The 24,078-nt window shown below is 40.6% G+C and overlaps 2 protein-coding genes across 4 annotated transcripts in view; both read right to left on the bottom strand.

Moving 5' to 3' along the window:
• LOC120740384 (ephrin-A2-like) overlaps positions 1–5,533 on the bottom strand; it is an 85,785-nt gene extending 80,252 nt beyond the window's left edge. For both annotated transcript variants that reach the window (XM_040042720.1, XM_040042721.1), the window contains exon 1: positions 3,127–5,533. In XM_040042720.1, coding sequence (XP_039898654.1) covers positions 3,127–3,269 — 143 coding nt within the window. In that variant the 5' untranslated portion in view covers positions 3,270–5,533. The remainder of the gene's footprint in view (positions 1–3,126) is intronic.
• Positions 5,534–7,782: 2,249 nt separating this feature from the next.
• Positions 7,783–22,439, bottom strand: ptbp1a (polypyrimidine tract binding protein 1a). 2 transcript variants are annotated; one of them, XM_040042716.1, is made up of 16 exons: positions 22,359–22,439; positions 21,527–21,580; positions 21,248–21,278; positions 17,825–17,885; positions 17,505–17,677; positions 16,956–17,102; positions 16,519–16,692; positions 16,178–16,288; positions 15,807–15,987; positions 15,613–15,690; positions 15,288–15,445; positions 13,819–13,852; positions 12,641–12,733; positions 12,140–12,356; positions 11,834–11,911; positions 7,783–11,523 (listed from the first exon to the last, which is right to left on the bottom strand). In XM_040042716.1, the coding sequence occupies exons 1-16, from the start codon at positions 22,364–22,366 to the stop codon at positions 11,391–11,393; spliced, it is 1,731 nt and encodes a 576-aa protein (XP_039898650.1). In that variant the 5' UTR covers positions 22,367–22,439; the 3' UTR covers positions 7,783–11,390. The 2 variants fall into 2 exon arrangements, with proteins under 2 accessions (XP_039898650.1, XP_039898651.1); XM_040042717.1 differs by lacking the exon at positions 22,359–22,439 and adding an exon at positions 21,724–22,330.
• Positions 22,440–24,078: the final 1,639 nt, after the last annotated feature.

Here is a 24,078-nt window from a genome sequence, read left to right as displayed (position 1 = left end):
TACTTTATTGATCCCTGGGGGAAATTATACCTTGTAATGATGGCCTCCCAAACTACAAAGATGGGTCAGTTCTTAACACCAGTGGTGTTTCACCATGTAGGGTTTTTTTTTATGTTGAGATTTTGATTTTACTCAAATGTTACTTCAAGGTAAATCCATTGAAGGTCTACAGCCTTTTTCTGTGTAACTGGGACAACATCTCTAGGGATGGCTGCTGCTGTTGAATTGAATGTCATGACATAATTTTATCAATGCTTTAAACACAGAAACTATACTTCAGAGGCAGCCGGAGAGCCCAACATAGAACATTTCCTCGTTTTGCAGTTTTGTTCTGCAGAAAAATTTAATTGCATCTTCTCTACCTCATGCTCCACTTCTCTTCCAATTTTTTGTGGAACTTGGGTAAGTAGCTTTAGCATTTAAAGAAATGCAACAGTCAATTAAATTTACCCCTAAGTTCATAGCTGGATGCGTAAAACCATTTTCAGGTAGAAAAACTCTTCTCATCCTAAAACTCCGATGACAAATTTTCTGCTCTTTTGTTTTTTGGCAGCACATACATACATATACAATACAAAGCATGCACGACCATATCTCTGAATACTCCTTGCAACCATTTAGCAGCTGAACTACCATCTCCAGCTGGTTGCTAATTCTGCACAGTGCATTTTGAAATTTATTTGGCTAAATAAAGAGGACTGAAACAAAAATAATCAGGTGTTCTGTTGTTGATAGCACACATGGGGTTTAAGAGCTTCATTGATTAAGTTTAAAAGCAAAAAAAACCCAACAGATGTAATCTTTGTATATTTCAGTATGTACGAATAAAAGTTAGGTTGCAGATTTTCTTCCAAAGTAATTTGTCACCTCATGCCAGAAAGTTAAAGCTGCACTTCAGATTGACTGATTACCAGTTCTACAAATTCCAACCCAGTACTTGTGACCTTGCAGAAAACACCCTTCTCGAGCTGTTGTGGTGTGAGCAAACTTTTGATGAACATGTGAAGAGGCAACGCACAATACAAGCTGCGTGCCTGATGTTGTGTGATCAATTAAGACACACAGCTGTTCATTTTCCAAGCTGTTTGTGTCATTTCACTGCCTCAGACAATAGCTGCTGCTCGGATGCGGTGCAGTACTGTTGCATTTGTTCTCTGAGCTTCGGTTATTGGTGACTAAATCACAATATAGTGTATTAATAGGTGAGCGATCTTTTGAAATACTTATCCTAAAATTATATTTTATACATAAAGCTGTTTTCACCTTGAAGAACAAGCTACGTTAAGACAAAGCTTGTCATCTTTAACATGAAAAAGAATCACAAGGAAGTGCTATTCTTTGCTGAAATATATATGTGCCTATACTTTATAAATACTTTGAATAAAGGACTTGTAGTCATTGTAGTGATTTTATATTTTTGAAATGACAGTGGTTACAATAACCTTGATTTCCCCTCCCTAATAGTTTTCTTTATCTGCCTGATCACCTGATTGTCTGCTCTTGTTTCTTGTCTTGTTTGACTTTATTGCATCCACCACCTGGCAAATAACTTTGTGAGAAATCCTTAGTTTAACAGACAAAAACTTTCCAAATTTAACCAAAGTTGTTAAAAAAGAAACAACGCAAATATATAAAAAAGCAGATCCTCCTTTAAATTTTACATAAGCTCCAATGATTTTAGTGTCAGTATTCTCATCTCTTTTCGCCAGTCTTGAGTCTCTCATAAAACTTCCTGTAATCCTCAAAGGATTACAGCAAGGGATGGACCTGCATGTATGTGTGTGTGCAGAAAAAGGCGCAGCATGAGCAGTGACAGAGCCAGAGTCTAACAGGGGGAACCAACCTCGCCAGGGCTCCAGAGCCTAGATTCATTGCTTTAGCAGCAATGCATTTTTGATGTACCCCCTTTCTGCTTCAGCTTCACCATACGACCCTGACGGAATAACAGCGCCCCCAGCAACCATCAGTATAGCTTAAATTTTCCCTGTGACGTTTGCAATGTGTTGGTGTATGTGTGTGATGAGAAAGCAGGTGCACAGAACGACGAAAAGAAAGACAGAAAGGGAGAGGGAGACATCGAGAAAGGGAGAAAATGTTCCCCCTTGCCTGTTAAATATTTGAGAAGCCTTCTGTGGAACAGTGATGCAGTCAGAGACAGGCCTGTTAGCGCTCTCTGTGTATGTATGCGTGTGTGTGTGTGTGTGTGTGTGTGTGTGTGTGCGCGCGTTTGGTTTTTGCAGAGAGACAGGGCAGTTAGTTTGGACTAATTCAGCCGTGAGTGAGAGGGAGCACTTTCAATGTTTATTTATCTACCTGGGAGAAAGAAGGAGGCAAAAAAAGAAGAGGGGGAGAGAGAGGGGAGAGAAGAGGAAGGGGTTGGAGGGAGAGAGATGGAGAGAAAGAGGCTGGCCAGGTTGTCACAAACCATTAGACAGACGGACCCAGTGTGCTCTGCCCCATGTCAATGAGAGAGAGCCGGCTAAAGACAACCATTTGTGTGTTGTGTGTGTGTTAATGCGCGTGCATCCTTGTGTGGCTTTGTGTTTATTTATGGATGTGGGTTTTGCACAAGTGCTTGAATTCACAAAGAAATAATGTGCACTTGTGTGACTGGCACAGGAGCCAGAAATTAGCAGAAAGAAAGGTAAAAGCTGTGAGTGAGAGTGAGAGAGTGTGAGTGTGAGTGTGAGTGTGTGTGCGTGCGTGCGCGTGAGTGAGTGAGTGAGAGAGAGAAACTAAGTCTCTAGACACTGTTGAGAAGATGAGGCAGGATGCCCTCATTGTTTAAAACAAAAGGAGCTCTCTGTGCCACAGAATAAAATATCCAAGGTTCACACAAACGCACACACACTTTCATTTGCCTCTGTGTGTGTGTGTTGTTAAAACATCAATATTGCAGCTTTCTGCCAAACCGCTGCTTAAATAGAAATGAAATGTAAATAAGACTGATGTGATCAGACAGCACATGACAAAAGACCGAGAAATGTGTAGGTTCTTAAAGATTTCAAGGTGTACGCGAGTAATGAGAGTTTTTGAGGGGCATCTATAGCAGGCAGGTAGCCTAGATAAACAATGTTTCAAACACACACACACACACCTTCAGGCCAAACTCCTACTAAAACTCACTTGGGGTTGGAGCTATTCCAGTAAACAGCGTGTCTGTCAAATATGATCTTCTCCTCCGCCCACACGGACACCCAAGACAGGATGGCCAGCAACACCACCTCCATCACACACTTCTGCCCGAGCTGGCACAACATCATAGACATCTAGGGGGGAGTCTTTTATTTCTAACTGATATCAGGCTTTCACTGCGCTGCTGCTGCTCCAGAAATCCTTTCTAGATCATCAATGTCCTTCTGCGCGTCTTTTGATAAAATCGGCTCGGTGGTTAACTGGCTTGATGCTTGAAGTTCCGATAACCTCGGGGGTGTTTCAAGTCATACTGAATGTTTGAAATTCACTCTCAAACTTGGCCAATTGCGTATAAAACAGAAGAATTCACATGGTATTTACGAAAGCGTCGTCGTCGGCAAGATGCTGCTGGTGCGTCTCCTCTGCAAGGTCCGAAAGTTTTCTCCCATTACGCGCAGCCGGAGAGAGAGATGCGCTACCTGGATTAGGTCCTGTCTCTCGCTCGTTCGCTCTCTTTCTCTCCCTTTTCAGAAAAATGGTAATCAGACTCCAGAATTCATCCGAGGTTTACAATTCTGTCGGTGATATCGTAGCTCATCAGCAGACCTAAGACAACGCCAGAACCGGCCGTCATATTTGTTTACCCAGATTTCTGCTGCGCCTGGCGCACGCTTTGTTCCGCTTGTTCCACGGTGCAAATCTCTTTGCAGCCTAAAACTGCGTCCACTTGACCTTTTCTCTTATTGCAGTTCAAGAAAATGCATTCCGCACACAAAAGCGCGCTCCTTTTCGCTATTTTTTGCTCAAACTTGTCACAAAATAACATTTGCAAGACGGGAGCATCCTTGTTAAACAACCGTAAGCTCTCACGGCGTCTCAACTTGGTGATCCCTCCGCTGCCACTGGCTCCAATCCAACGTAACTCCAGTTACTGCGCGTCTTTCCGTGCGTCACGCTGACCGGCGCAGGCAGGGAGCCGTCGATGATTACAGCTTTAATCCCAACACGCTCCCGTGCAACCTCCACCTATAGCGGCAACATCACTCAGAGGTACCCCGACTCTGTGTAAGTAACCCCCACCCCCTCTCTCCATCTCCCGCTCGCTTTTCTTTCTGAGCGGGCGGGGTCTGGAGCCGTGCTGTGCTGCGCTCCCTCTGGGGACTCGTGGCTGGCTGACTCACTGCGCCCTGGCCATATGCAGCCGGAGATGTATAGTGGAAAGTCTGAAGTCACTTAAACGCTTCATTCTAGGTAGTTAAATTACTTTTTGTGACACGAATTCGAAATCTTTGCATAAATAGTTGACATTAAGATCCCCCCCCCCAAATAGGGAAATGGTAAATTATAGCTGAAGTTGACTTTGTTATTTTTCACCACAATCATCAATTTGACTAAAGACTGTTTGTTTGCATCTTATCGGGGCATGTAAATCGCCCACGAAGTTCACTGTTTGAAAGCCGCTCTCTGATGAATGGAGAGAGAAAGAGGGCGTCTGATGGATCGCTGGAACAGTGGAGTCATTTTCCATCAGTGTCCATTAGGCCCAAATGGCAAGCGGAGGCAGCACCGAGTCTAAAACCTGTGAGCCATAAACCTCCAGATAGCTGTTTGACAGAGCCCTGCCACCCCTGATGCCTCTGTCCTGCGAGAATGTGCAGACTACTCTGCGAAAAACGTATCCATCGCAGGTACTTAGTCTCCCCCCAAAGGAAGACGAAATAGTAACTACACTTGTGGTTCCCGCAAAGCGCTCCATGCGTTTTCGAACACGTGTTGATAAGACTATGTTGTGCAAAATGAGCTCCAGCGAGGATCAATCCAGTCTCAACAAAATGAGAATTGATTGCAGAAAACAGTTTTCAACAAGTTCATTTGCATTCTTTAGAAGGGCATTACCACGTTAAGAAAATGAAAGGAGAGAAATACAATTTGCAGAATCACGAGCGAGTAAAAGGGTTTTCAAGAGCGACCTCTAACCAACTTTGATGTTCCTACAAAAGACAGTTTCCCCCAAATCAAACCCAAATTACTTGTTCCAAACTTCCCAAACCTAAAAGGCCCTGTTATATTAAATCTAAGCTTTCTACTGCTCCATCCTTCGCATCTCATTGTGCCTCTTGGTTGGACCCTTTATGCAAAGTGGCCTAGTTTTTCCTCTGCCCTGCTCTGCCTGCAAAGTAATGTCTATAATTTGGGCTTCAAATTCAGGCAGGGAGAGAACCCATGCACCCCCATAACCCAAATACAGCTGCATGTTGTCCGCCTCTGTGTATGAATTATTCAACATCTGTCTGAGGCGTGCATATGTAAACAGGTGGATAGTCTCCTGATGGCTTTCTTAAGAGGAAACACTATAGACCAAAGACATCCTTCACCTCAGTTTCATACTTTTCCTCCTCAACTGTTACACGCTTAATGCGAGTCTAAAGCTCATGTAAGTGATACAGACTAAACAGTGTTGAGTTGATTCTGATATTACAGCCTCTTAGGTGAACCTAAATCTAAGAGTGTTGGTCAGAGAGTCAGCATAAGGGTGCATGCCTCCTTAATGTGGTGTTAAATCCTAGAATATATTGCTGGTTAAGCTTGTGATTGCACTGCAGTTTAACTCTACTCAAGAGAAATAAATTATAGACATGAGTAAGCTCCAAGATTCGAAAGTCCAATGTGTTTTCAAATGGTTCATTCACAAACCAGCCATTCAAATTCAGCGTTTTCCTGACTTAAATGGCTGCTTTAGGGATTGAAAATGTCAGAAATTGTATACAGAACAGCTCCTTGAACCACTTGTCCACCCTGCCCCCATTCATTAAGCATGAGGTTTTCATTTGTGTGTGGCCTTTATGTTTGCCAGGGCGTGCTTGATTAGAGACCGCAGTACTAATGTAAATAAATGTTGCCAGATGTGGTTGAATTACTACGCCACATGGTTTCATTTAGTCCCATGCACATGGGCACTAGCGGGATCAAGCAAGGGACACCCCAAGGGTCTGTATTTGGGAAACAAATGGGAGGGCAGGTGGGGTATGATTACACAAATTGTACACTTATGTTTAAAGTGCACATGCAGTGCACTTTCTGTGTGCTTTAGACAGTGCAAAGGAGTTGAGCAGTAAAAAAAAATAAATAAATAAAAATAAAGGCCTTCTTTGGTGTCGAGTAACTTGTGAATCAGAGCAGTCTTGGAACAAAAATGTTCTGCATGAAAGTTTAAAATTAGATCAAAGCACCATATTCTGTGAGCTAAGAACATTACGTATCTACATTTGGATCATCTTACTTTGAGTTACCCTTCCACCCAAGTATGTAATGTCTTTGAGTTTCTGTATATTCCAAAGAGGTTTCTGTGCACACAGGTCTCTGCTTCAAATCAGTCTTAGTAGAGAGTGAAATGGAAAGATGCTGCAAGCAAACTAAAGTCTCTGAGGCAGCATCAAAAACATAGGTGAACATTAAACGTGAGATTTGTTGCAATTTTTAATGACTTTAAACATGAAAATGCACATTTGGGCTAACACCACCTTAGTTTAGCATGCCAAAATATCATGCAGATTTTTCCCATTTTGGCTGTGCTCATCAAATATTCCGACTGACATCTTTCTTCAATATGACCTTCAAGGCATGCTTTTCTGCACAATGTAATGGCACGGGAAAAACGAGCGTGAAATTCAAACCAAGCTGGAGCTCGCTATATTTACGATTGCACTCGATGAGCTGCTGGCTCTATACAACAAAATCCAGGTCTCAGCCACAAATACACACCACTGGGCTCAGTTCTATTCTCATTTGTCCCCCCCAAAGGCAAAGAAGAGCTGAGGTTAATCCTCTCCACTGCTCTGTAAGGAAGTAGTAGAAGAAAAAGGAGGATAGCGAGACAAGGAGGGAAAAAAAAAAAGGATATAATGCCAGAAAGCCATGGGAAGCACTTGAGATTAAGCCACTAACTATTGACATTGTGTGAGTGGCAGGTAAAGTCACCTCTGTTCAGAAACCTTTGATCACCACCAGAGAACAAGACCTCCCCCTAGTGGCCAAAAAGTTGTACACCTAAAATTACTCACAGGGGTTTGGGGTTCACCTCTCCTCGCATCCCAGGGCACCTCTGATAAAGCATGGATGCCAGATATACTGGGCAGCTATACTCCAGTTTTTTCTTAATTATTAACTTTATGAGATACAGTACCTTGGTTTCCACAGCAACACCCCTCCTTCCCGAGTTAGACCCGCTAGCTTGCCATCACCAGTGTGTGAATGGGTGGATGACTGGATATGTAAAGCGCTTTGGGGTCCTTAGGGACTAGTAAAGCGCTATATAAATACAGGCTTTTTTTTTTTTTTTTAAACTTGAAAAGGTCAAACGAGAGCACAGGAGGATTACTCTGAATCAGTGAGAATAGTGAGTATCCAGCACTGCATCCCCAATTAACTCACCAGTTTCATCAAGGAATTGTAACAGGATTGCGCTGAGTCCAGATGAGCAGTCAGTCAAGTTTAGATGGGATGAGTATGAAGCTGGAAACACAGTAAAGGACAAAATACAACCCACCAGCAGTAAACAGGATGAGAAATGTTGAAAATGTTACAAGATGTTAACCGGTACAGAAGGAAAGCGAGGAAGAGACAGAAACCAAATGAGGCCAGATGAAAGAAAGAACAAACTAAAGATTTATTGAAGGCAGCAGAAGATGCAAGAGACAAGATCAGAATGGCAAGGGGGAGTGGGGCACATACAGAGACACTTCTGTGTTCATATAGGTTTAATGTCTTTGTGTTACAAAAGTTTTTTTTTTTCTGTTTTACAGCTCAGGAGAGCTTAATAGGTCTGTGCTGTTTTATCAAAATATACATGTTTTGAACGTATGTGGATATACTCCAAATGATTTTGTGGTACAAAAACATGAATATATACAACCATCAACCCCCTTCATACAATACCCCCACCCCCAGCCCCCATATAAAAAAAGAAAAGAGAAAAGTAAAAGCTTTTAACAAAATTGAAAGGCATACAATTTTTCTACACAACATCACAGCTAGGACTGCGGTTCAATTAAGTATTCATTCTAAGCGATCTCTACCAAAGTAGGCTCTTTGTAAAGTCAATCAAACAAAAGGGGTACAATATACAGTATATGTTGTTAATCAAAAGACAATTTAAATTAATGTGACTTTTTCCAAAGTATCTGAGGAATAGAACTTGGAACTGCCTCGTATTTGTTGTAACGTGGGGGTGAAAGACGAGACAAAAAAAAAAAAAAAAAAAACTCCTAAGAAATCAGAACGCTACAAAACAGCAGGGGTAGAACATACTTTGGTCCTTAACAGCAATAACCGTCTGCAGCTACATGAAGCTTTGTTAAATCATGCATAAGAATCTTACAAAAATAGAGAGAGCACATCTGTATCTGGTCCAAGACAACAGTGGTCAAGGCTGTGGAAACTGGTGCTTGAGGCACACAGGAATGTGACAACGTGTAAGACTTCAGCGTGGTGGATCTATTTTTGAGAAAAAAGTGCACTAAACGCACCTGACTGTGGCATAAGTGTACACAGACAGGGTACTGGGTGAGGACTCTCTCACCCTGCAATTCTGGTATCATAAATTTAAGGGGGAAAAAAAAAAAAAAAAAGATATACTGGGGTTTCAAACACCATTCAAGACTGTTATTACCATCAATTGACAAGTGAGTCAGAGCTGCCCTCTCACAGGTATGATTACCTGAATATAATGGGATAAAGGCATCTTTGTAGACAGGCTAAGATACAAACACCTGAATGAGAGGTAAACAAAATCAACTAATCGTGCCCGTTTCAGCCTTAAATTAAAAACTTAAGGAGTCAAGGCACTGAGATAGCAATCAAACCCAGCTACTACAAATAGCTATCAGTTAAGCTTAGAAGTGATACAAGTAAATTTTAACATTTAAAAGAGATAAATGAATATATAGGTGTCCACATATATTTATATATATATATGAACGTAATGTGGTTAAATGAGGCTCCAAACAACTGTCCTGAGGACTAAGTGATAGGAGACTGTAAGACAAAAAGGCTGAATACAGCTCTACACCTGCAACAATACACCTAACAGAGCTACATCACCTAGCAAGGATATTAAGCATCTAACTGACTTACATTCATAGTTTCTAGATACATATAATGGGGCTATATGCATACAGAGATAAACATTTGTTTTTTTTAAACAAGAAACAGAAGATTAAATGAGCCACTTTTCCCCATTTTAACAATGCTGGTACAAACCAAAGGACAAAAAAAATAAAATAAAAATTGAGAGCCATATATTACCAAATTAAGCCAGAACAAATCTGTCTGGAACAAATTCAAAGTAAGGCACAAGACTGTAGAGAGAAAGACAGCGAAAGAATGCATTCAACCAGACCTCTTTCATAGCAGTGATGTTGTTATGAAATAGGAGGGTGTTGTTAATCACATTAACTGTGGCTCTGCACTTAAACCTTCATTAATATCATTAGTAACACTTGTGTTTACTTCCATTTCACATAAAACAGCTGCTGTGAAACAGGACTATTGAATAACCTTTGATAGTGGTATGGATCCCCAGAAGTAAATAGGTGGAAAGTCACACAGTAAAATAAAAATGGATGCTGGGAAATAAGTTTTATGGTCTCCGAGTCAAAACTTAATCCTTTGTCTCAAACCGTTTCTCACTGGCCAAACAGGTTCTAAGTGGCATTTCAAAAAGGCAAACACACACACACACACGTATCTCAACACAACTACTGTAATAAAAAAGGAATGCTGAAGTGTGTCTGGTGCGGATACAATTCATCCACATAAGCATACATCTGTGGCGGAGGGTGTTTAAGTGATTTGGTCTTAAAAGGACAGTTCAACAGCTGCCTCTACTTTACCTCCAATTTAAAAAGAAAAAGAAAATACAAACATGTTTCATTGTAGAATGTTGCCTCTTTCCCAGGACCCCATATGCAAACTTATGGTGGGGGGAAAAATTATTAAATGTTAGACTGGATTTGATCCCGACCTCCTAATAAAGCTTTTATCAAGTTTTAGATGAATTGTTTCATTTGCAAGAATGCATGAGTTTCCATTGTTACAAGCTAGCAAGTGTAACAAAGCTTAAAGGACAACGCGATAAGCCCCTTTCAGACATGCAATCCCTTCCAATAATCTGACAGCATCCAAAGGTGTCAGGTTTGTGCTAAATGAACACCCTAGCCACTTAACCCACAAAAGCTGTGACAGCACTCTTACTAGGTTGGACCTTATGTAAGACTTTCAGCACACGAGCGCGTGCAGTCACAGCACTATCACTGTGCATGTCTCTAGTACATCTGTTAGATGCACAGCTCACTAGAGAATGCCTTAAACAGCAATAATGTAGATAGTAACATTTTGCATATTTGAAACATCTATGAGAGATCTCTGAGTGTCTGTGGGAGGAGCGGTGTGCAGTCCTATGATCAGCATTGTGCAACAAACACACCCTGCTCTTAGTGACAATGGCAGAAAGAATATTCCAAAGTGCGGTTACACCTCACTGGCATTGCTACTGACAGTACTTGTTCACACAAGTCTTTTGCAGGTATTGTGGCTCTCTCCGTCATTGTTGTGGATTTGTGAGAACGAACGCTAGAGTTTAAGCAAGGAGTCTCTAAATGACAGAATGCTGTCAGATAAACAGATAAATTAAACAGGCAATGTTTAGTAACACATGAAAGGATGCCAGTGTACTAATTCAGGAGCTTTTCTTTTAAGGATAACGCAGAAGAATATGTGTTTTTTTTTTAATAATAGGCATTCTGAGTTGTCCCAGTGGGGAAGCAAAGGTATAATAATGATTACTGTGAAACAGCTTGTATTAAAAATAGGACCTACCTAAGTGGAGCCCTCATTAATACATCCCTGCTTTCCCCACTTTGAAAAGTCAATAGATCTACGAAAGTCATCTACCAGTTTATGTCAGTTATTTTTCTACACTTTAATTTAAAAAGCTTTGACATCAACTTAAGACTTTACAACATCAACCAACAAAAAATTAAGTTGTTCCCCCACCCATTTTCTTAAGCTTAGAAGAGAATCACAATGAATAAACAATGTTGAACCTATTAATGACGGTGAATGATTTGTTGTGAAAGGAGCAACATTCATCAAAGAAACAGCTATAAATAGGTAATGGTGGCCATTTCCACTGAATGCAACCTCGAGAGTGGTAGCATTCAGATGGCAACAGACTTGGAGGATGAAAGGAAAGGCACTCAGATGGTGGACTTGGAGAAGGACACTCGAAGATGGTGGTTTTCCCCCAGATCATGGTTGTGGAACTCGATGAGGGACTCTATTGCCTCCTCGACTGAGCCCATCTGAATCAGAGCCATCTTGCGATCTTTTCTGTTAAAGAAAGAAAAAAAAAAAAAAAAAAAAAAAAAAAAAAAAAAAAAAAAAAACTTTGAACAATTTGTTCTCAAAGTGTAAGATCCAGCCCACTTGTGTGTGGGTTTTTCACCATTTGCTTTGTTGTACTCTCAAAACTAGGTTTAGTTCATGTGTCTATCAGACTAAAAAGGCCAACACTTTACAGCAGCTCTTGGTTAAATTGCCTGCTTTAAATTAAGGTTGTAGAGTGTTCTGAAGAAAGAAGAACTCAGCCGCAAAAAACAAACAATTTGAGAAAATTGGGTTTAAATGGACTAAAACTTACTGAAAGAACTTGAAGGCCTTGACTGTTGCTCCTGAGCTGGCAAATAGCCTCCTGAGATCATCCTCCACCACAGAAGGCCTGAAAGCAAAACAGCAGAGAAGTTAAAAAGCTTTGTAGGTTTATGTTTGTTTACTAAGCTGCAGGTTTCAGTTTCTGAAGTTGTAAAACAACAAGGCAGGATTAAATATAAAAACCACCCCCTCCTCCACATACTGAGAAATAATGTCACGAACACCTGAAGGAAAAAGCTTAGTGTGCAAAAGGTTGCTGGGTTAGAGCAGAAATGACGCTAAGGTTAACACTCACGGTATGTTGGAGAGGTGGAGTGTTGCAGAGGGTGGAAAAATGTTGGAGTAGTTTTTGGAGCCAGGCTTCTTAAAACGGTGCAGTGGAGAGTTGCTGAAATCCTTTGTGAGGCCCTGGTCCTCGTGGCCTTCTCTGGGAAGCTGCACTGTTGTGTGTTTTGACAACGTCACACGCATGGCCCTGCCATGAAGACGCTGGCCATTCAGGTGGCTCATAGCTGAAAAACATAAGTCACATAAACATGGTTTCAACACCCTATTTTCAAGTTGTCTATCAAATTTGTTAGCACATTCTCAATCACTTAATTTAACTCTAAACAGCCACAACAATAAGCAGATAATCAGCCGTCTATCACAGGAGGAGCTGAATTACCCTTCTAAGCAAAGGCTCCAAACAATGCACAGTATAATAATGTGAGGAGGAAAAAAAGAAAAAAAAAAAAGATGAAAGTGGTAGATCAAAGACAGAAAATTGTGTTTTGTAGGGCTGCAGCGTTGCTACCTAGTTGAGCCTGTGTGCCATCAGACATCTGGATTAGAGCATTCTCCTTTTTATTGAACAGGATCTTCACTCTCATCACATCGCCATACACACCTAAGGAGGAAGGGGAAAAGCATCACAATGCAAGTCCAGCAAATGCTACACGCATCATGCCTAAACCAGGAGCCACACAGTCAATCACAGCAACAACAACAATTTAAACCATTAAATCAGATATAAATATTCACACTAAGCCTAAGGAAACCGTGTGATTGAAGTTACCGTTAGGCTATTCTATAATCTTTACGTTCAATTCTGCATGGGTATCCTGTAACCATTCCTACATAAGCCCTCTTAAAACTAACTACACACGGATGCTAAAATGCCTTAAGAGGGGAGAAATCGTGATTTGAAGACAAAAATCAAAGATTAGTAAAACGAGTAGTAGTGATCAATTTGATTGCTCTACTGTGAAGATAGAGTTGATTACTTCCCAAACTTGAGGGTCTAAACAGAGACATGCAGAAATAAACTAAACATGCACATACCTACATTTGAATAACTGAGAAAAACTGCAAGAGAATAAAACTGTGACATAATCCTGAGATTATGTCAACCCATAATCAAAAAAAAAAAAAAAAAAAAGCTGCAGCATTTCATCATTCTAGTGCAGCAGAGAGAGAGAATCACTGAAAAACAATCAGCATGTAAAAATGAAATTTGACCACTTTTTATGGCTAAATTTGGCTGGTGCAGAACCAGTAAAGGTTTGACTTTTATCCTCTTCTTTATGGTGATGCTTTAAAATTTAGATCAGCCTCCTGCCTCGTTGCCAAACAAAATCATTCCCACATTTCTATTTAGCGGGGCAATATTTACATTGAAGGGCTTTGCTCTTTGAAGATGGAAAAAGTGCAAATGTTTTTTGCCCATGGACAAGTATCATAGCTTTTAAAAATTAAATGAAATGCTGCAGCTTTGTGGCGTTCTCACCATACTTTTCTCACACAAACCCACAACAACCAAAACAGGTCATACAAACCCTCAAACAGACACCCCCACCCGCCATAGCCCTGTACTCTGATGATGAGCCATCAGTGGTTAAAAATAAATAAAAGCCAACAACATGAGACAAGACATGCCCACCTTGCCAGGTAACAGTAGTAATAAAAAAAGGAGATGAAAGGATGATAACGTACCGAAAAGAATAAAGAGGCAGTGTGGCGTAACGCTCTTTAGAGACAGCAGGAGGGAGCAGCGGGGCAGGGGGCCAAAAAAGGGGAGAGGGAACAGGGGACAGGGGAAAAGAGACGGAGCGGAGTGGAGGACAGTGGAGTGGAGTCGGGACATGTCCGCAGGCCACAGGCAGCGAGGTCCACAGGAAGGCCACAGTACCATGGAGGAAGGAGAGGCATGAGGGACGAAGAGAATGAAGAGAGGAGAAGGATTTGAATAGCATAAGAGGATGAAGAGAAATGTGAGGATGGGGGGGAAGAAAGATGATGGAGAGGTAGATCATGGCAAAAAAATAAAAATAAAATAAAATGAAAATCAGGGTGTCAAAGAGGTGCCAATGTAGTGTATGTGTTTTCAATTTGTGGTGGTGGTGGGGGATTTCCAAATTAGGGATAATGGTAAGGGGAAGGAAAAAGGGTTGGGTGGATGGAAGGAGGTGGTTACAGTAGTAATAACAGAGGAGTGACAGGAGGAGAGAGGGAACAATTGGTCATGGGGCGTGCAGTCAGTTGGCAAGATTTAAAGTGAGGGGTTTAAAAAACAAACAAAAAAACCAAAAAGAGGGATTAGGGGGACAGAAAGGAGAGAGAGAAAAGGAAGTAAAAAAACAAAACAAGGTCAGTATACACAAAGAAATGTAGTGCTTCAGACAGTAGAACTGGCTAAATTAAAATGCACTGTCACTATGGGAACACTAGGAGAAAGAGAAGAGAAAAAAAGATTAACAATGAAATACAGGAAAAAAGGCAGAGACAATATGTACTTTTAAATTAAATGTCATGTTTGTTTAGATTACGTAGAGAATGATATAAAACAAAATTCTGAGCATCAATTTTAATAATTCTCAAAGAACTTAAACAGAATCCTTAATTAACCAAACTAAGTGTATTGACTACATTAACTACAGTAAATGTAATGAGCTTAAAGACTACTAGTATATTTATACACTATTAACAAGAATAATGTACATGATGTGTTGCTTTAAAAACAAGACCAAAAAAGTAATATTGTCTCCCCAACAACTCAAGAATGATTTTAACTAATGGACAAAAATGAAGATATGAAATAGTAAGTTTTCTTTAAAGAAAACACAAAAAAAAAGAAGTTAGTTTTTTGAATAAACTTAAAATTCACAGTGAGCAAAGTGGCAGGGCAGAAACGCAGCAGGTTTGGTCAAACACAGAGAGGTCCTGAAAGGGAAGAGGTTTTGACTTAATGACCCCCTTGCAATTAAAAATAGTGGTAAGGGTAGTTCCTCGTGCAATCACGTGAAGTGGTAAGACATGAGGCGTAAAAACATTCGTTTCATTTGATCAAGTGGATCCACAAGCCAAAGTGTAAACAAAAGGCAATGTAACTGTTGAATGAAGCTCAGCACTGAACTAAAACAAAAGCAAAGGTAGTAGAGCTGTTTAATAGCATGTGTACTGACCTCAGGGTTCAGATTGCTGACCAACAAGACATTGTGGCCCCCAGCGGCAGCAAGCCCTGACAGGCCGAGCCGGCTAGCGGCCGCTGCTGCCGCCGCCATGCCAGTGGGGCCCACACCGAGGGACGCCAAGGCACTAGGAATACCGGGTACTGAGAGACCTAAGAGCAGTAAACCACAAATTACTCTCAACTCGATGCAATCCGTAGATAAAAACCTGAGAAATAATTTAATCATGAAGATTATCTGCTATAAGTATGTCTGAATAAACTACTGAAATACAGACATTTGAATCAGAATAGCAGGAAATATATTTGTTTGTACTGACCTGCCTGCTGAATAGCAAAGGTTGGGGGGAAGGCATGAGCGCCACCATAGGGAGAGGCTGAGATTATACCTGGTGCAGCTATAACAACAAGATATAGAAGTAAGATTTTTTTTTTATTAATATAAATTAAAAGAATGACAGTGAAGTAAATCCTGCGAATTCTAATTCAAAAAAAGAATGGACTACATTCTTACCAAACGCAGCTGCTGCCATGGTCTGGTGGTCAATGGAGGGCTGTGAATCTGCAGTTGGAAGGTCTGGTCGGGTGTAGTCCCTGCTCTTGTCGTTGTTGTACTTGACGTTGAGGCTGGTAAGCTTGGAGAAGCTGATTCTCAGAGTACAGCAAGCATTGTAGATGTTTTGTCCATCCAGAGACTAAAGAAAACAGCGTTCTGTTAAACTTGAGATAACATATCTGGTGTGTTTTTACAGTGGCGAGTTTAACTAGTGACGTCTGAGCGACTGTTCCCAAAGTGTACTAACTGCCCTATAATGATATTGCTTTGTTTCAAAATGTCCTAATCTTAGTCCCATGCTGACAAAAAAGTAAGTGAACCAATCGCACCATCTTGGAATGCTGCGCTGTCATGGCATCAGCATACTGGATGAGAGCCTGGAACTGGTTGTTCTTGGTAAAAGTGATGATCTTCAGCACTGTACCAAATTTAGAGAAAATCTGCAGGAGAGACACGATTATAAAGGTCATAATTTTAAACACACCTAAAATAAATAAGAACGGCAAAACAGCTTTAGACTTTAGTACTAGACAATGAGTGGTCAAATCAGTAGCTATACAGCTAAGATTTGAGGGATGTTTTTTTTTTTTGGTGGGGCATGCCCAGACTAGTTACTTAAAACATCTCTGACCAGTCAAAAAAAAAAAAAAACTGTAGTAGCTGCCTTTACCTGGTGGAGTACATCCAGGGTAACAGGATAGAAGAGGTTTTCCACTATGACCCTGAGCACAGGGCTTTGGGCTGCCGCTGCTCCAGCCATGCTACCAGCATCAGCAGAAATGGCCACACTTCCCATTCCTCCTCCATGAAGGGCATTAACTGCCTGCAGAGCTGCCTGGGCACGCTAAGGAGAAACAGAAATACTTCTCAGCATCAGTGGTGAAAGGATAGTACCACCGAGTGAATGTGTGCAGCATAATGTTGTAAAACAAAACGATATTTTTAACAAATGTAAATAAGTTATTCAATATGCATTTTTTCAGTATGGAGCCAAAACTTGAATCCCAGCATCAAGCAATAAATTAAACAGCTGATGAAGCCTCAAATGCAAACCATTAAAATAAATATAAAGTGCACAGATCTGTGCCGCTGCTGTAAAACCCTTACCACTTGGTTTGGGGAGTTGTCCGTCTTGAGCTCTTTGTGGGTCGAGTACTGCATGTAAATGGGGTGGTTTCTGATGACAGGGGTAACAGAGGAGTAGTAGCTCACCATCGTCTGTGCACACTCCTCGCTGTTCAGTTCCAAGAATGCCTGGGACATAAACATACTTATTTTGTTTATCCCATCACATACAACAAAGGTGACACCCTAATGCAACAAATTTAACATTCTTATTGATTCTTTTTATCTGTTATTAACCATTATAAAATAACACAATTAACATAGTTACAGTATTACTGGTTATAGAACTACTTCAAACAGAAAACAGGTGTTTCGTGATCTGCTGTATTCCTCCAAAAAATCTTAACATCAAGCAGTGTCTATCTACCAACAAAGTCACAAGGATGTAACAAAAGGGTCATTGTTATAATTTTAGGTCAGGACAGAAGGATAGAAAGCTGATCCCTCGGCTCAGGCCTGGGAAAAAAAAGAATTCAACCAAAACTGCAAGTCATACAGTTTGGTAAGCAGACAGGCAACCGTCTTTCCTACCTGGTTTTTCCCTTTCAGCATCAGCAGATTAGTGACCTTCCCAAAGGGCAGCCCCAGGCCAATAACTTCAGCCTCATTTATATCGTTGGGCAGCTTGCGTACATGGACCACACGTGATGGAACACCAGGACTGCGGACGTCACCTTTGAATTTTTTGCTGTCGTTGCCATTGGCTGCAAGAGAAAACAGAAGCAGATACAATCAGGGAGGGAACAGGAGGCTCCGGTTCTTCCTGAATAATGGATTGATAACCATGGTAACACAAACACGTCAAGCACTTCAATAAAAAGGGGATTCACCCCTCCATGGCAACCCCCTACCTGAGTTCATGATATAGGGTCCGTTGGATATGCAGGAAGAAAAGAGTTCGTCGGATCCCCTCTGCAGAAGGAAAGGAAACAATGGTTCACTTCAGTGCGTTCACCCAATGAAGGCACAGCTTGGCAGGTGGAGAGCACGGTTCTCACATTACTAAGCTATTGTGTGATCAAGCAGGAAGTAATCTGATAACCAAAAGAGAACTGAGCAAACACACTTGAGAAGAACTCCACCTTCCTCACTAGGAGGAATCCAGTGAACTATCATGTCAGCAGGAATATCTGACTTCCCATTCCATTAAACGCCATTTACAGTATTGCCAAACCTCAAGCCACTGTAACAATAGGCCATATTTTTTGAGACAATGTGCAATAAAACACAATTATGCATAGCACATTTAAGTTGGAACAGGTAGTTTTCAGCTTGAAGGACAATATTCAGTCAGGTTTTGGCCAAATAGCTGTCGGTGAGTACATCCCATCTTCTCATAATCCATCAGGAGCAGGGATAACACACTGAAGCCCTTTGGATCGCAAGACAAGATGGGGACACTTCCAGTCCACACTAGACTACTGTCTGCCTTTTACAGACTCCCTCTCTAGTACATAAAAAGTGCTGTTTCAGGGCTGTTCACATGGTTGTGTGTTTGTGGCTGAGTGAGATGAAGTATTGCAGTCACAAGAAGTGGCTCAGCAGCATAAGCTCTACAACACTCTACAATGAAGGTCCTGTTCAAGCTGAGACTAGGGACATTGTTACGCAGCAGCACACACATATGTAGCCCGGGGGACTCTCTGGGAGTTGAAGAGCCCCGAAGCACTTAAACAACAACCAGTCATGCAGGTTTGCTAGCATTCTTCACCTTGTGAATCTAAATAGAGGGTGGGGTCAGGTAAGCCTGCATACAAAAACTTATGAGAGACAACATTTGGTCATGCCTCCAAACAGTAGAACAACACTGCAGTAAGACAGTACTACAAGCAGTGGTATAAATACTCTGGCTTCTACACAGCCTGACAGAACTAATCAGTCTAAAATATAAATGAGTAATGGGTTAGTGTACTGTTTAGACTTATGATCCAAAAGTAAAAAAAAAAAAAATTAATAATAATAATAATAATAATAATAATAATAACAATAACAACAACAACAACAAATAAAAAAGTAAAATAAACAAGACAACACTGATTACAATGAACAGATGAGAATGGTGTGTTCCAATTTGTGGGAAGAAATTGGTCCCGATAATTCAGCCCAATAGCAGATGCAAACCATGAGAAATGAAGGAAGTGGCTCCAGCCTGACTCGCTGGTTGTGGGCGGGCAGCGGCACACTTATCACTCAGCAGACTGGTTCCAAACAGGAAGAGCAGCAAGATGAGGTCTGCTTCCAGAGTTTCGCTAAACTTCCTCTGGGGAGACTGTAGGTTACTGTTAAATGTCGACTCCCTCCTCCTTCTTCCTCATTCTAATAATAACAACTGCAGAGCTAAGACAGTCCACGGTGCAGAGCAGGAGCATCAAGTCACTCACAAAATGGAGACTTGTGTTACAATTGAGCATTTAAACGGGATGTGTCAGAGTGCTTGCTAAGCCTATAGAAGAAAAACAGACCTGACCACGCATTTGCTTGAAGTCCAACACAGCCCAAATAAATGTATCAACGTGTTCACTTCCTTTGTTTGCTTAGGATGTGGACAGGATAACAATAATCTTCAGAGTGATGACACACTGCTGGCAAACACACCAAAACTTCAGCTTCCTTTCACTGACAACGGCAATACTTTGAACTCTATTTTTAAAAGTTAACATGTAGCAGAAGCAATTTCTCTGTCCCATTCACCAAGTTAAACCTGGTTTGCATTGCATCAGCAAAAGAGGGAAAGGGACACATACTCTCCAACTCTACTGCAGCACATAGGGAAGGGAAAGAAAAAAGAAAACACAAACAAACCCCATTTTCATCTTGTAAGGAAACTAAACCTGAGGTGATTTATTTGTATGTGCCCTGCCTTTTGCAAACAACCTTATTTAGGGTTATAGGGGGTTGGCTGGTGTATTCTCTCAGGAAAAGTACAAAGGAGAGAAGCACAGGTATAGGCATGTTTGTTCACTGTGATCAGCCTTCACACTTGGAGGGGGCAGGGAGCTGTGCCTCGCCAGGGGGCTGGAGGGGGGAGATTGGAATGTGACCGCGGAATGCCAGACACTCTGCCCAGACGGAATAATTACAGATTCCAGCAAGGCAGGGCTCCATAACTCAGTGTCATCATTACCGCAGCACTTTAAATCCAAAAACAGAAGTAGTTAAAAAGAAGAAACAATCTCATCTGGAGTTAAACCCTCACTATTAAGCAGCAATCATTAAATCGTGTATTAGTGCACATGATGAAAAGAAACAGGCATTACTGAAATGAATAGAGGGGGTGGGGTGTGTCCCATGTATTGGGGGTGTGTATAAGAGTGCTTGTTCAAACACTGTAAAGACCTTTGGCCGGGAGGATGGCTACAGATCTAGGTTGAGCTCAATTAGTCCACCTACACTGAGCTGCTCCAGGCAATGTTACCAAAGATTACAGCAAAAACAGGAATTTTAACAACCAGCAGCATGCTGAAGAAACGGTGTGGTTTCTTCCTGTCAAGTCTGCATGCACAAACATTCAGTTTCACAAGAATACAACAGCTCAGTGACTAATTTACAAGTCCAATTCTTGCTAAGGATTTAACATTAGATAAGACTGTGGTTTTGTTAGAGCAATGATGGTTACATAGCCCTGTAATTGAAACACAACTGAGCAACAACAAGAGTCAGGGCAGAATTCAGCTTTCCCACATTCCAATAAGACCAACAGACTATTAAGGAACACACAAATAAACAACAGGAAGTTTCATTTCAACAGCCACACAGGCAAACGGAGACAGAACAGGAAAACATGAAAGCCCCACCTCTGAGAATCTATGCTAACATAATTATTGAATAATCCGCTTCCACCGTCTTGCTGTAACCTCTGTGCTGACCATTCAGCTCTATTTCATGAATGTTTAAAAAGCAAGTCAGTCTTCACCTGCAACTTCATTACACATGAGAAAAAGCTTTGGAAAGGTATTCTGTATTATGGAGGAGGCTTGCAAAGTGATACACTACGTGCCACCAGAGCTGGCTCAGTTCTTTGAAATTGTCACTGTATTCTGAAAAACACACCTTTGTACAATATTACACATTTCTCTCTCTCTCTCTCACACACTCACACACACAAACCAAAAGTCACAACTATATATGTTACAAGACCATATATGGAATTAAAAACACTACATACTAATTTCAGCAAGTGGGAGTCATTACTTATGCTGTAGTAAAGGAGTGCAATACTGTAAAATAAAAAAGGAAATAAGCAACCAAGAGGAAGATGACTCAAAACTGCCTACCTTTGTGCCAGCTGATATGTCATGGACACTGCTGCAAAACAGAAAGAAAGTTCTCAGTAAAAAAAAATAAGGAAAACCATTCACAAACTATCCTTAAGTCATTGTTATCAATGCGGCATAACATTCAACTGCATCGGAAAAAAAAAAAAAAAAAACACACACAATCCTACAACACTGTTAGCCCGAAAGGAAAACGACTTCCTTATTTAAAGCCATAAAGAGCAACAGGAACCCAAATGAGTCGTACACAAAGACAAAACTATACAAAAATGTACTTACTCAATTTCAGGGACGTAGCCGGATCCCAGAGGGTACAAGTCAGTGTCTAGGCGGCTATAACGGTTTAAAAAGAGATGCAAGTAAACTTGTGTGAGTTAAAAAAAAATTGAAAAAGAAAAACACCTATAATTACAACTAGACGCCGAGGGCGAATGCGAAGCTGTCTATGAGCTACTTTCGAAGTCCTTCAAACTTACGACATCAGACGATCAGAAGAGAAGGACACGTTCGAACTAAACAATACGCTATCATGTATCCTACTGCGATTAGATAACTCTGTTTAGAAGTCCCCGATTCAATCAAATGTTAAGGCCAGACATCTTCAACATGGCCCTGGCGCTCCGCGAACAAATGAACGCGGAAATGAGACACGTTGCTTTAGCTAGCGCTCGAGTTCCCGTGAAACCAAGTTACAAAGGTACCGTTAGCCAAAAACTAATGTCCGTCGTAGCAAACAAGAGGCTATCATTGTCTTCCTTAAATAAAGGCAAATGTTCCTATCACAACTCAAATTAAGTTACTCTTGCTTAGAGTTACTAACGTTTACGATAATTAAATAAATAAAATAAGTGCATTAAAACATTCACATTAGTATTGACTGTTAGCCAACGCTAGCGACAACTAGCAGCTGCTAGCTAGCTTACGCTCCTGCTAACTGTTGCATGTTTTGATGAAAAAAACTGTTTGAAGTTAACTTTTCTATTTCGACGGTACGGTGAAGGTACTTCAAACATCACAATATGTCCATAAGCAACCGAAATAAGATAAGAAGTTACTCCGCGATCGGTTCGTCTTATAAATATAAGTGTTAAGTGTGGCTCTTTTCACTTACCCGTCCATTGCACAAGAAAAAAACTGCAGGTCTGAAGCGAAGGTAGGGCGGCAGACTTGCTTGATTTTCTTACAAAATGGCTGAACACACGGAGGCGAGCGCTGATTAGTCCAGGAACTTCCAAGAGCTGAAAACGGGCGGTGACCTGAGCTGCGATTGGACAAGAAGGCTTTCATTTTGTGAAAAAACCAGGGCCGCGGCAAATTTCCAGTGCATCGTATCAGAGACTCTTTTAGGAGTTAGGAGTTTGTTTTGGCTGCACCCAGATAAAAATACAGCCTAAAAAAGTGTTTTAGTTGTAAAAATCTACTCATACACAATTTCATCAAAAAGTGTTTAATAGTATACCCTAACAATCATACACACACGGCTGTTAACACACTGTTAACAACTTTATTAGGTTAACACGTGTAAGGTTTATGGTGTCCTAAATTAATCGTACTGTCAATTGCCAATATCATTTTTATGTTTCTGTAATAGTCAGTTAGCTTTTTCAATGCTAAAATATATTGATATTTTTTACCAATAATTTTCAAATGTACTGTTCTACAGAAAAGCAGAAAAATAGTAGTAAATATTTCGATTCAGATGCCAAATTACAGTTAATTACTTGCACGCCTAAGAAGAAATAATTGTTTAATTATTAGCATCCATAAAAGAGCAGAGAGGACAGCAGCAAAAGCAAAGAGACTACATTTCTGAGTCAATATTGAGCCCACTTTGAAGGAAAACAGTAACAGTTAAGTATAGATCTATTGTCAATATATAATGTGCAAAAGTAAAAGCAAAAAGGTGAAATCTCTCAGCTATATAGGTACTCTAATAAGTACCACACACACACACACACACACACTAAGTTTAAAGTACCTAATAAGTGTATAAGTAAACAGAATTATCTCTACTTTATTTAATTCATACAATATAGCAAATTGTCACAGTTGGTGATGTAGTATGTGCTTTGATTTGTTTCTTGATGGTTTAAAACATTGCTGCTGCATTGAGGTTTGCGTTTTAATTTCACGTTCATCAGTGGGATAAGTAGGGATGGCTTTACAATAAAAAGGGAGCTATGTTGTTTTATTATGTTCGTATACCTTTCCTAATGCGAGGCTCGTAATAGGATAGCTGAAGCATCCATTTACCCAACACAGAAGAAAGGTAATTACTGGTGACTGATAGCATGGCAGCAATTAGATTTTGCTTTGTCTTTAGTGTTGATTTGCAAGATGTATTTGCTCCATACTTCAATAGATAATTGCGTTAGAACTCTCTTTTACCATTTGATTTTATTTTCCATGACTTGCTATATCCTTCTGGTTCATTCAGGGACATTTTTTTTGTTTATGCTTCTGTCAGCAGTATAACCTCAAAACAACACGATAGTAAAATTTGTTTCATCAAAGGGAATACACTTCTAACAACCTCAAGAGCATTTTTAGATTTCAATTTATCTGATATAAACATTGTAATATATGTATGCAGGATAAAGCAGGACAATTATAGTTATGCTGAATAATGCATACTTAACCCCCTACTTATGAATGCCATTAAAATGCATCCAACTCTTCCTAGAGTCCCTAATTAACCCTCTTTCTCTTTCCCTCTCTCCCTCTCTCTCTCACTCTCTCTCTCACACACACGCACACACACACACACACACACACACACACACACACACACACACACACACACACACACTTAACAGAATTTATTACAACAG

The sequence above is a fragment of the Simochromis diagramma genome, unplaced genomic scaffold (assembly GCF_900408965.1).
Source record: "Simochromis diagramma unplaced genomic scaffold, fSimDia1.1 OVJJ01000304.1, whole genome shotgun sequence".
NCBI lineage: Eukaryota > Metazoa > Chordata > Actinopteri > Cichliformes > Cichlidae > Simochromis > Simochromis diagramma.
Note: the sequence above shows the minus strand (reverse complement) of the source record. Positions and strands in the feature narration are given on the sequence as shown.

Coding starts and splice junctions, on each gene's coding strand:
- ptbp1a (XM_040042716.1), bottom strand. Junction 17,678..17,824: donor ACCCTATATCATGAACTCAG/GTAGGGGGTTGC, acceptor TTTCTCTTGCAG/CCAATGGCAACGACAGCAAA. Junction 12,357..12,640: donor TGGCACACAGGCTCAACTAG/GTAGCAACGCTG, acceptor TATGTTTTTCAG/CTATGAGCCACCTGAATGGC.